This window comes from Ranitomeya imitator, chromosome 3 (assembly GCF_032444005.1).
Source record: "Ranitomeya imitator isolate aRanImi1 chromosome 3, aRanImi1.pri, whole genome shotgun sequence".
Taxonomy (NCBI): Eukaryota; Metazoa; Chordata; class Amphibia; order Anura; family Dendrobatidae; genus Ranitomeya; species Ranitomeya imitator.
In genome coordinates, this window is record NC_091284.1 from 672515641 (window position 1) to 672528390 (window position 12750).

Genomic DNA, 12750 nt, shown 5'->3' on the forward strand with positions numbered 1-12750 from the left:
TAATATTATTTCTACAACAAACACAAACACATAAAATACCTGTCTTTGCTTCTCTTGCTCAGACTGACTGAGATTGCTTAGGGAAGCATCAGCTGTTCCTTGTAGCTCCGGCCCATCCCTACCAGTACTGCCAAGAGCATTTGGAATAGCAGCCATATCTTCTCTAGGTTTTTCTGCTGGAGAATTGAGACCTGCACGCTGGTTAGAGGCTGGGGACTGATAAGGTGCCTCTTGGGGTAAAACTGAAGGAGGTCGGAGTGGAGACTGAACATAAGTGTCTGAAGTGTTACTGTTGCCAGAGGAGTGTGGACTACCTGCAGGGTGGAAGGAGGGGACTGTACTGCTGTTTGGAGAAGTGTAGATTTGTGGTTTGTTTGGGGTAAAATGGCTGTTCAAGGAATGGGTGGGAGTTGCATGTGGCTGGTGAGAAGGGGAACTTTTGACACCATCTCCAGGAGAATGAGGAAAAGTAAAGCATAGCTGGTTTTGAGAACTTTGATAGACACTTGCTCCTGGTGAACGAGCAAATAAACTTTGCTGTTGGCCAACTTGAACTTTTTGGTGAACATCTAGTGATTGTTGGTAGTTGGTACCAGAGGGATTGGAGTGAGAAAGTTGTGCAGTTGGTTTAAAACCAGTTTCTATCATCTGAGGGCGGGGAGGTTTATGAGGTGGTGCAAATGGATCTCGCGACTGGGGTCGAGAAGGTGGACGAGAATAAGGGTCTGGGGACTGAAATCGTGGTGTAACTGGTGAGGGACAAAATGCTTCGGTTGACAATGGTCTGGGGGTTAAAGGGGAATGCGAACTTCCCTGGGATTGTGGGCTTGTTGGGACACGAGCAAAAGGGTCAGAAGACAAAGGTCGACTTTCTATGGGCTGAGGTCGCGGAGTTAATGGAGGCTGCGAGAAAGGGTCAATGTATGGTGTTGAAGTCTGTCTGTACATTTCCGAATGATGTTGAGGTGATGCCATTTGTGCTTGCATATGTGGTTCCCGATGTGATGAAGCAGGACTGTGCGGCTCTAACTGAGACATTCGAGGTGTTAGGGGCGCTTTAAATACGTCATATTTCATCTCAGGTGTTCCATCAGAACCAGCGCTGTGTGAAAAGCCAGGAGATCCAAGCCCAACTTCTTCCTTTTTAATTTGAAGGAGGATTCCATCAGTTTGTCTCTTATCATTGTAACGTGTAGGAGACAGCATGGTGTCAGGTTTGCTGGAGGATTCATTTGATTGAAAAGACCTTGAACTAGGACTCCCTATTAATGAAAGGTTATCAAGAGATCCGGTAGGATATCGTGGCTTGACAAATGCCTCTGACTGATGTGGAGTGGTTGCACGTGAAGGCGGATACTCCACACAAGTGGCTGCATTCTGTGTATTCAGTGCAGGTTGGTGCTCTGCCCCAGAAAGAGTTTGAAATGCCCCAGCAGAGGCTGGTGACTGTGTCAAGGAAGACGGATATCGGGAGTCCAACGAATATGCAGGTGAACTAGGAAAGTGCTCCTGGGATGGAGACTGAGGAGGCAATTTGAAGAAAATGTCAGATGACTCTGATCCAGGAGTGCCTGCTGAAGAAGGTTTTAGAAACAAGTCTGAGGAGGTAGACATTGCAGAGCCACTAGACATATAGACATCCTGTCCTCCTGAAGATGCACCTCGATAGTCATGGCTTAATCCAGACTGAGAACCAGGGTGCATGGGAATATGAAGCTGAAGAACTGGACGCTCTGCTTTTCGTACTCCTTCTACCTTGGACTGCTTGTTGATTTGACTCTCTGCCTGCTATAGAGACCAAAGCAAAATATACACTAAGTAGAATATATTGTATAGGCTGCAGGGTATACATTAATATGCAACATAATATGACTACAGGCTTGCTGAATGGGCAGAAGATAAATATGCATATGCTTATACAAGATTAGATTAGATTAAATGGGTTAATATGGAATAGCAAGCAGCAGCTATGAACAGAGAGAAACTAGTGGCGAGGTTAGTTACTTTCTATAAAGCAGGCGCCTACCTTCTGTACCTTGTTTATACGATGTGCGGCACGATTGTCTTTGGCCTTTTGCTATAGAAAGATCAATAGTAAAACGTAAGTATTGGTACCCTCCACATTTATACTGATTCTTCCTAAAACATTACCAAACCACAATGTTTTAGTCGCAAACTTTTTTTTTTCTATTTAAGTGGAAAAAGAAAACATCTATGCAAATTTGGTATTGCAACAATTGTAGTAACAAGGAGAATAGCACTGACAGGTAATTTTTTACCATACATTGAACACCGTTAAAAAAAGAAGAAAAAAAAAGTCAGAATTGCCTCTATTTATTTTTAAAGATTTAATCCCACTTTTCAATGGTTTCCCCATTTCTCCGTACATTGTTAGTAACATTTAAAAACTACATCTCATCCTGTAAAAAATCATGCCCTCATATAGCGACATCAACAGAAAAGTGTATATATACATATATCTATCTCTTCCTAGAGTGAAGGGGTTGAGGGGAACCTGTCGGGACTCTCGGCACTGATATGTTTCAAGCATTCACACATTCTGATGTCACAGTGCCCAAATTGCGGACTGACCGCGGGTCTTCTGACCAGAACTCAGCTTCATAGCTGTGAAGTTCAGAACTGGGTTCCAGAAGTTGGTGTTTGGACATCGTGATATGCCATACGAATGTGTGAATTTTGCTTTCTGAGGACGATGCACTCCTTAAAGTGACAGTTTGGCAGTGCTGCTAGTACAGACAAACTTTGACTTTGCATTATGGGAGTAGCGCTGGGACACTGACTTGGCCAGATTTAAGAGTTCAATCCACTTCAGAGGTGTGCTTGCAAGCGGTTAAGGAAAAAGCTTGCAAGAATGTTTCTTGCCTAGGACACTGGTCATGCCAATGTAACTGGTAACCTAGGCTGTTAAGCAGTGAACAATCGATCTTAAACGGAGCTAGTTTTAATTCGCAGAGGATTTTTTATATAAGTAGTAAATTGAAAATTTGCTTGTTTTTACAAGTACTTTGCAATTTTAACTATTAATGAACACGAGACAACACTTTGTCAAAAATCCATCTTTACATTCTGATTAATTTTTTTACTCACCGTAAAATCTCTTTCTTGGAGCCTTCATTGGGACACAGGTAACCATGGGTGTATGATACTGTCGCTATGCTGACACTAGGCAAAAAAGGAAAATAGATCCTCCTCCGCAGTATACACCCACCGACAGGCACCAAGTATCTCAGTTAGTGTTAAAGCAGTAGGAGAAGCAACCACTCAACATATGTACCAACCCAACAACAAGGCACATAGGCCCAAAAGCGGTATAAACAGTTAGGGAGGGTGCTGTGTCCCCCATTGAAGGCTCCAAGAAAGATTTTACAGTGAGAACCAAATACCCTCTATCGCATCGCTTCATTGGATGACACAGGTAACCATGGAATGTCCCAAAGCAGTCCCTAGGGTGGGAACCAGAAAATAAGGCAACGCAAACAGACTTGGGTCGACCGATGCATAACCGCCACCTGCAGGAAGCTCCCGCCGCCCGAGTGGAGCCTTCACCCCCGGAGGAGGCTGTTCGTCCTGCACTCGGTATGACTCCAATACTGTAAAAAACGAATCCAACAGGCAATAGTGGATTTAGAAGCAGGGAGCCCTTTACAACGACCGTTGGAGATGACAAATAGGGCATCAGAGTGGCGAAAGGAAGCAGTCCTAGAAAGGTAGACTCGGATGGCTCTGACCAGATCCAACTTGTGGAGGGACTTCTCCAGGGGATGGAAAGGAGAGGGACATAGAAAACGAAGGAAGGTTTCTTCATTAATATAAAATGAAGAGACCACCTTAGGTAGGAAGGAACGGGTCTGAGAATTACCTTGTCCTGATGTAGAATCAGGAACGGAGAACGGCTGAATAATGCCGCTTACTCAAACTCTCCTGATGGACATAATGGCAACTGAGAAGGCAACTTTCTATGACAGGAGAGAAAATTAAATGTCTTGATTGGGCTCAAAAGGAGTGTGCCAAGGACAAGGTTAAGATCCCATGGATCTATCGGAGGACGCTAAGGAGGTGCCAGGCGGGCGACTCCTTGAAGGAAAGTTGTTACCTGGGAATGAGAAACCAGATTTCGTTGGAAAAGAACTGAGAGCGGAAACCTGACCCTTTAGGGTACTGAGAGACAGACCACAATCAAGACCCGCTTGTAGAAACCCCAGGATGGAAGGAAGGGAAAAAGAGAGACCAAATTGTTGTCCTCATTCCACCGAAAGAAGGCCTTCCAGTATCTGTGGTAGATACGTAAGGATGCTGCTTCTCTTGCCCCAATCATGGTCTGAATGACCTGATGAGAAAAACTTGCATCCCTCAGGACTGCGGCCTCAACGACTATGCCGCTAAACTCAGAGACTGAACTCTGGTGGAAGAGGAGGCCTTGTGAGAGAAGATCTGGACGGTCTGGGTGCCTCCAGAGAGCATCCATGAGCATGTTCACCCTCTCCACATACCAGGCCCTTCTTGGCCAGTCTGGAGCTACCAGGATTACAGGATTCCTTACGCCTTTACCTTTTTCACAACTCTCGTAATCAAGGGGAGAGGCGGAAAAAGAATTGGAATTGGGACCACTAGGGCATCGCAACCTTGAGAAAAATCGGCTGCACAATTATCCACCCCCGGAATGTGTACGGCTGATATGGAGGGAATGTGATGCTCCGCCCATCGCATAATTCTTGTTTCCTCTGCCATCAACCTGTTTCCTGTGAGTCCCGCCTTGATGGTTTATGCAAGCCACGGCCAAGGGAATTGTCCGATTGTATGTGGACCGGCTGGCCTGCGAAGAGGGATTGCCAGCAGCAAAGGCCAAGCAAAATTGCCCTGATCTCCAGAAGACTGATGGGGAGAGCGACTTCTTGGACGTTCCAGCGACCCTGTGATGTGTGATGAAGAAAGACCGATCCCCAACCGAGGAGACTGGCATAGGTGGTGATGACCTGCCACTGGAAAGGGAGGAAGGACATCCTGCGTAGGACTGAGGCAGATAACGTCCACAAGATCAGGGATTGCCTCACCTTGAGGGACAGAAGCACGAGCCGGTCCAGGGAGACTGTCCTCTTGTCCCAAACAGACAAGAGGGCCAGCTGAAGAGGACAGTATGGAACTGGGTAAAAGGCACAGCTTCCATTACGGCAATCATCTTCCCCAGAACTCTCATGCAGGACCATAGGGCGAGAGGAGTTGGTTGCTTTAGAATGCGGATCCCCTGGCAGAGAGAGAAACTTTTCTTTCGGAAGGAAGACACGGGCTTGGGCCGTGTCGACCCTTATGCCCAGAAACACCAGGTACTGAGCTGGGGTCAGGGAGGACTTCTCTGTTGACAATCCAGCCGAGACAGATCAGAGTGTCCAAGGAGATCTGAAGACTCAGGTCGCAGTCTCATCGGGACGGCCCCTTGATCAGAAGATCGTCCAAGTAAGGGATTATGAGAATCCCCTTGGAACGAAGGATGACCATGACCGCTGCCATGACCTTCATGAATACTCTTGGGGCAGAGGCCAGGCCAAATGGAAGAGCCGTGAACTGATAGTGGTCCTTCAGGATCGCAAACTGTAGGAATCTCTGATGCTGAACACAAACAGGAATGTGAAGATAAGCATCCTGAATGTCTACAGAGCAAAGAAATTCTCCTGGTTCCATGGAGGCGAATACCAAACGTAGGGACTCCATTCTGAAATGACAGATCCGAACGTGACGGTTCAGTCTCTTGAGGTCTAAAATTGGACGAAGCGATCAGTCTTTCTTTTGGACTACGAAAAGATTGGAGTAGAACCCTGAAAACAGTTTGTTCTTGGAAATGGGTACGATTACACTTGTGCGTAGTAGGGAAGAGACGGCCTGAAGAATCCCTGGGTCCCGAGACGGGAGTCTTGGTGGGCGAGACAGAGAGAAACGTCTTTCGGGAGGGGGGGGGGGGGGGGTTGGATTTTGCAACCGGACTTCACTATCTCTCTGACCCAGGCACCATCGACCACCGATAGCCATGCGTCCTGGCAGAGAAGAAGCTGGCCTCCCACCGTGGAGAGATTCCCGGGTGGGGGTGACCCTTCACGCGGAGGAAAATCTGTCGGAGCAGGACCCTGAAGACTTGAAGGAGCAACCCTTTGGACGCCAGTAAGGAGCAGGCTTGAAAGACAGCTTCTTTCTTTCCCCTTGGCAGAAGAGCGGTCCTGCTGGGCGTAAGCTCCTGAAGCAGAAAAGGGCCAAAAAGGAATGAAACTGAAGTGACCTCTTCTTATTAAAAAGACATTTAGGCTTGGACTGGGGAAGCGAGGTGCTTTTTCCGCCGACAGCATTGGAAATTATTTGACCCAGTTTGGACCCAAAAAGTCTAGAGCCTCAGAAGGCAAGGCCAGTAAGGGACTTTTTTTTTTTTAAACTCTCTATTGAAAGATTCCACAAAATAATATAACAGGCATTTGACATTGCAGTGAAAAACCAAAGTAATCCATCAAATCATCATGCACAATATCAGTGATATTCAATGACAAAATAAACAAAACAAGTAAAATAGAACATTAAACATAATGTATTCTCAGCAGCATTGCACCATCAACCAAGAGGTTGTTTATCAAGGTACTGAGTATGTAACAATTTAGGTTATAATAAGCAAACATTCCGGAGTCCACATTAAGCATCACGTTCATGCACTGAAAAAGAGAAACCTCAAGGACTATATCTCGCGGTTGAGGAAATCATGGCACCAGGGGCTAGGTGTGTCAAGGGTGAGTCACACCACCTTTCCCAAATTCTATGAAATTTCTGGGGACAACCTCGGTTCCTGTATAATATGTTCTCATATGGAATTATATCGTTCACTAATTTTTTCCACTGATTGGAGGAGTAAGGGACTTTTGACGGTGGATCTGCATTCCACGCTTTTAACCAGAGAATGTGGCGAATAGCAACGATATTACTGGTAGCCCCGGTGGAACAACCGACCGCATCCAAGGAAGCAGTCAAAAAGATATTTGCCAGCATGTGCAATGTGGTCTGCCAAATCTGCCAGCTCTTCCGGAGGAGCTGCCGCTAAGATACCCTGGCGAAGCATTCTTGCCCAGGCAGATATGGACTTTGCCACCCAGGTGGAGGCTAAAATGGGACAGATGGAGGCGCCACACGCTTCAAAAGCTGACTTAGCCAAGGATTCCATCATAGAATCCTTAAAGGATGTATGATGCGGTAGAGACCAGACTGTCTCAGAAGACAGGTGAGAGACCGACGGATCCACATTAGGAAATTCTGCCCATTTACCATCGAGGTCTTGGCTAAAAGGATAGAGACTATCGAGCTGCTTCCTTCCTGGGAAGAGCTTATCATGGTGTTACCAGTGCTTGGACATAATCGCTTCAAATTCCCTGTGATTAGGCAAATTCCGGGAGGGAGGTTTTACCTGTTTGAAGGAGACAGATTGCTCCTGAGCAGGTGCCTTGTCCTCCTTTAGGTTCAGCGTTTTGGTAATTGCCAAGATAAGGCTATTGACCATATCCTGCATCTTTGAGGTCTGACCAATATCAGACTCAGACTGGGAATCCACATCCGATCCAAAAGTCACCTCCCAGGAGGGGGCATGGGGGAAGGAATACATCCAGGAGGTTGCAGAGGGACATGGAAAACTGGAGGAAGAAACTGAAAGAGCCCACTTCCTTTGCCTTGTGCCCGATTTGTCCCTGTGAAGGTCGCGATCAAGTGCGTGCCAATCACCGTGAGAGGCACTCGGAGCACTAGTGGCATTGGACAAATGTGATAGTCTTTCGAGGACCTGAACCAGGGACTGTGAAACTTCTGTCATGTCGGAGACCGACTGTGACATGGCAACAGCCCACTCCGGAGGGAGGGGTGTGCTCACATCCTGAGCGTTAAGAACAGAGCCTACCCGATGCCAGCAACAACTCGCAGAAAGAAATGTGGAAGCTGTGTCCCCCCTTTGCAGGGCGTCCCCTCATGTGCAGAGCACACGTCCCACAGCGCTGCTAACTGCCGGCGGGCAAAAAAAGAAAGCAAGCATCCTATTGGCTGACACACCAGGGGAGTAAACAGCCAGGACAATCTGCCAGCGAAAATTAAAGTCCCGCTCCGATTGGCTGACACGTCGGGGGCGTGAACAGCCAGGAAGGAGAAGCTCCGTTATAGGAGCGGAGAAAGCGCGCCGAAAAAACGTGTGCTGCGGGGGTCGTGGCCACACTCAAAAGAAGAGGAGAAAGATGCCTCCCACTGGACAAAAACAGCGTGTGACTGCAAGTGTCCCCAGTGGGAATCTGGGATCCTCCTTCCCGCACAGTATCCAGATGGTGCAGAAAAGGCATCAGTCCTTTACAAGAAGGAGGGAGGCCTCCGCTGGTGACCACCGTCTTCCTCCCAGCCCTCTCCGAGGTAAAGGCAAAGGCCAGCCACCGGAAATCATCCTGAAACACCCGTAAAGGTGACAGGGGATTAGGTCCTGCCTGCGGGTTTGAGAGTGGACTACGTGGGTGACACCACATTGCTCTCTCGGTCTCAAAAAAAACGGGGTGAGAAATTACACCCTGTTACCCCAAGGAGAACCTGAAAGACAAAGGGAAAAAATTAATAAATACAAACAGGGAACGTGAACGTGAAAGGGAAAATGCAGATCTGGTAGCACATCCAGGTCTGCCTCCTACAGACACGAGGCTTAAACTGAGGTACTTGAAGCCAGTCGGTGGGTGTATACTGAAGAGGAAAGCTATTTTCCTTTTTTGCCTAGTGTCCAACAGCAGCATACACCCAAAGTTACCCGTGTCTCCCAATGAAGCGATAAAGAAATACATTTTAGCGGGGAATAATAAATACAAGTTTTTAAAGAATCATTCAACACTTACTAAATAAGGAGTCTTGTCTTGTGCTGGCACTTTCCTCCAGAGCTTCATGATCTGCTTGCATCGATTTGACCAGTCTAAAATATCAAGATAGTAGTTTAGCACCAGATAAAAAAAAATCTAATGGCTTCTTCTGTACAGTCACTAAGTAAACTATCTTTTCTACAGTTACAATTGCGTGCAAACAAGAAGTCGGCATTGACTCACCGGGATAGTCTTTCTTAAGATTGGGGAAATTTTTATTTGCGTACAGTACTGGTGATATGGTAGAAAGCTCCCCCAACTCTTCATCTTTTTCCCAACGCTGCAGGCTCCGTTGGTTGTAGGAAAGGCCATCAGTTTCTCCCTCTGTGGTCGGTGTAGTAGGGGTAGATGCCGTCGTCAATGAGCCATCAGTGTCACAGTGCTCAGGACTGAACAAACCACTCCTGTCCCTATATTTCGAAAATGTCACCAGATTAAGATCAACCCTATAAAATTTCCACTGAATTAATAACTGATGACAATGGAAAGGTATAGAATACATATGCTATTCATTATCTGCCTAAACACCAGACCCCATCACCTTAGCTTTTATGTTACCAATCACTAATACAATGATAAAGACAGACATGAAGGATTGACTGATCATGGGCAAAACAATTCAGCCAACTATGGTCTGAGCTGTTGGGAGAAGTGCCTCCTTTCAATGAATCCCATCCTTAAAACACCCCCCCAAAAAAATTGAGTGAACTTGAATCACCAAATAAAATATTCAATTTTATTGATACAGTTTAAAAAGCATATAAAAATAGTTCAGAGGACCGCATGAGTAACACAAGTCAAAGGTCAGGCCAGGGCCCAGGTAGAAGCAAGTACTAAAGATAAGAAATAAAGGTATATGGCCACAATGAAAAAATGATGAGGACAGAAGATTGAACTAATTACGGTATATATACATACATATGTTATTCAATCTTATGTCCCTATCATTTTTTCATTGCAGCCATATACCATTATTTCGTATCATTGGTACTTGCTTCTACCTGACCCCCCCCCCCCCCCCCAACGAACCTATCCATTACAGTAAACGGCTGCCCACTCTCCCCAGTCCCACAAGCTCGCTGTCTCGGGGTAATCCTCGACACTGATCTCTCCTTCAAACCGCATATCCAAGCCCTTTCCACTTCCTGCCTCCTTTAACACAAAAATATTTCACGGATCCGTACATTCCTAAACCAAGAATCTGCAAAAACCCTAGTCCATGCCCTCATCATCTCCCGCCTCGACTACTGTAACCTCTTGCTCTATGGCTTCCCCTCTACCACTCTCGCACCCCTCCAATCTATTCTAAACTCAGCTGCCCGACTAATCCACCTGTCCCCCTGCTATTCCCCGGCCTCTCCCCTCTGTCAATCCCTTCACTAGTTCCCCATTACCCAGAGACTCCAGTATAAAAGCCTAACCATGGCATACAAAGCCATCCACAACCTGTCTCCTCCATACATCTGTGACCTCGTCTCCCGGTACTTTCCTGCACGCAACCTCCGATCCTCACAAGATCTCCTTCTCTACTCCCCTCTTATCTCCTCTTCCCACAATCGCATACAAGATTTCTCTCGCGCATCACCCAAACTCTGGAACTTTCTACCACAACACATCAGACTCTCGCCTACCATTGAAACCTTCAAAAAGAACCTGAAGACCCACCTCTTCCGACAAACCTATAACCTGCAGTAACCACCGATCGACCAAACCACTACACGACCAGCTCTATCCTCACCTACTGTATCCTCACCCATCCCTTGTAGATTGTGAGTCCTCGCGGGCAGGGTCCTCTCCTACTGTACCAGTTGTGACTTGTATTGTTCAAGATTATTGTACTTTTTATTATGTATACTCCTCCTCACATGTAAAGCGCCATGGAATAAATGGCGCTATAATAATAACAATACCTGGGCCCTGGCCTGACCGTTATGACTTGTGTTACTCATGCAGTCCTCTGAACGATTTTTATATGCTTTTTAAACTATATCAATAAAATGTAATGTTTTATTTATTTGGTGATTCAAGTTTACTCAATTTTTTTGGTGCGTAATGTACATGATCCTATCTTTATAGTATGATTATATGGGGGAAGTCTTTATTATTAAGGTTAATTTCCCAGCCCCATATACCTTGTTTGTGCTTGGTTTCATTTTTGACAGTAAGGCTACTTTCACACTAGCGTTAACTGCAATCCGTCACAATGCGTCGTTTTGCAGAAAAAACGCATCCTGCAAAAGTGCTTGCAGGATGCGTTTTTTCCCCATAGACTTGTATTGACGACGCATTGCGACGGATTGCCACACGTCGCATTCGTCATGCGACAGATGCGTCGTGTTTTGGCGGACCGTTGGCACAAAAAAACGCTACATGTAACGTTTTTTGCTGCCGACGGACCGCTTTTTTCCGATCGCGCATGCGCAGCCGGAACTCCTCCCCCACCTCCCCGCACCTCACAATGGCCCGACGCTAGTGTGAAAGAAGCCGAACTCATCCTGTAGTTCTTTTGATTTAGTTATCTGTATGGTAGCAGTTCACTTTGCGGCAGGGAAAAATATAACTTTAAAACCTGTCCTGCTAAATTAATTCACCTCTGCCATGTGACATCACACAATTCAGTAATTTTTTTTTTTATAATATATATCACCTTTCCATCTTGAAGGTTTTTCTCGAGCTGCAGTCAATAAATGAAACCCAATGTTAAAAAAAACAAACAAAAAAAAACCCTTTCATAGAAGTTACAGTAGCAAAACGATAATTAAGTCACAAAACAGAAAACATGAGGCGAAGGAGAAATGTCAGTTGCACCTACCTAGAGTCCAGGAAACCAGACTGCGAAAAAGGATCCAGTTGAACATTCGATGAAAGGGTCACACCTAAAATGCCACAAGTCATTCAATGAATACTCAAAAATCACACAATCACTGCACAAGCGCGGGATCCGCCGGGAGATTGCGGTGACATACGGAATTACAATGCGACTGGTGTGGAGTATTTGAAGAAAAGGCATTTGAATGATTGTGACGGGAAAGCTAGAGATCCCCACCCCTAAGGCTGCCGTCACACTAGCAGTATTTGGTCAGTATTTGTAAGCCAAAACCAGGAGTGGGTGATAAATACAGTGGTGCATATGTTTCTATTATACTTTTCCTCTATTTGTTCCACTCCTGGTTTTGGCTTATAAATACTGATGTAAAATACTGACCAAATACTGATAGTGTGATGGCAGCCTAAGACTGATACAGAAGGTATGTGGGGCAATCATCAGGTACAATCCAACAGTCAGGATATGCTGTGGTTTTTACGCTGCAGAATGTTCGCCCCTAATATGCAACTTAGCGGACAGAGAGATACTTTTTTTTTTTTTTTTTTTACACATGTGGATTTTCCCCATATACTTGCAAAAGTGAGGAAAATCCACATGCCTATCCACTCCGCTATTCGGTAACATCTGGCCAAACCCGCAGCAAATCCTGAAAGTGGGAACGTACCCTCAAGTATAGAAAGTGATTTTCGAGATAATGGGACATTTTGCTTGAGAAAAATATGTTAGTGATGCAACGTGCATCACTAACAAGACAATGGGGGCAGTTTAATAGCAAACAAAGGACATGACCGGTTCCAATTTAAAAAAAAAAAATATCTAAAAAAAACAAAACGCACAAACAAAAAGGGCAGATTAAAAGGCCGCCAGCAGGGTTGCACAGATGGTATCACAGCCGAGGGCCAGAGTGTACAAGCCCATAGGATCGGACATTTTCCTTATACCAAATTAATCTTCTGATTACATCCTCAAGACGAGCCCCGACTACTAATAATTTAGAGGGTACAA

The 12750-nt window shown here is 45.7% G+C and overlaps 1 protein-coding gene across 1 annotated transcript in view; it reads right to left on the reverse strand.

The window, feature by feature from the left end:
• KMT2D (lysine methyltransferase 2D) overlaps positions 1 to 12750 on the reverse strand; it is a 233551-nt gene that overhangs the window by 93728 nt on the left and 127073 nt on the right. The window contains exons 26-30 of the mRNA XM_069758349.1: positions 11731 to 11794; positions 9102 to 9328; positions 8898 to 8971; positions 2027 to 2077; positions 40 to 1788 (exon numbers count right to left, since the gene is read on the reverse strand). Of these exons, the coding sequence (XP_069614450.1) occupies positions 40 to 1788; positions 2027 to 2077; positions 8898 to 8971; positions 9102 to 9328; positions 11731 to 11794 (2165 nt within the window). The remainder of the gene's footprint in view (positions 1 to 39; positions 1789 to 2026; positions 2078 to 8897; positions 8972 to 9101; positions 9329 to 11730; positions 11795 to 12750) is intronic.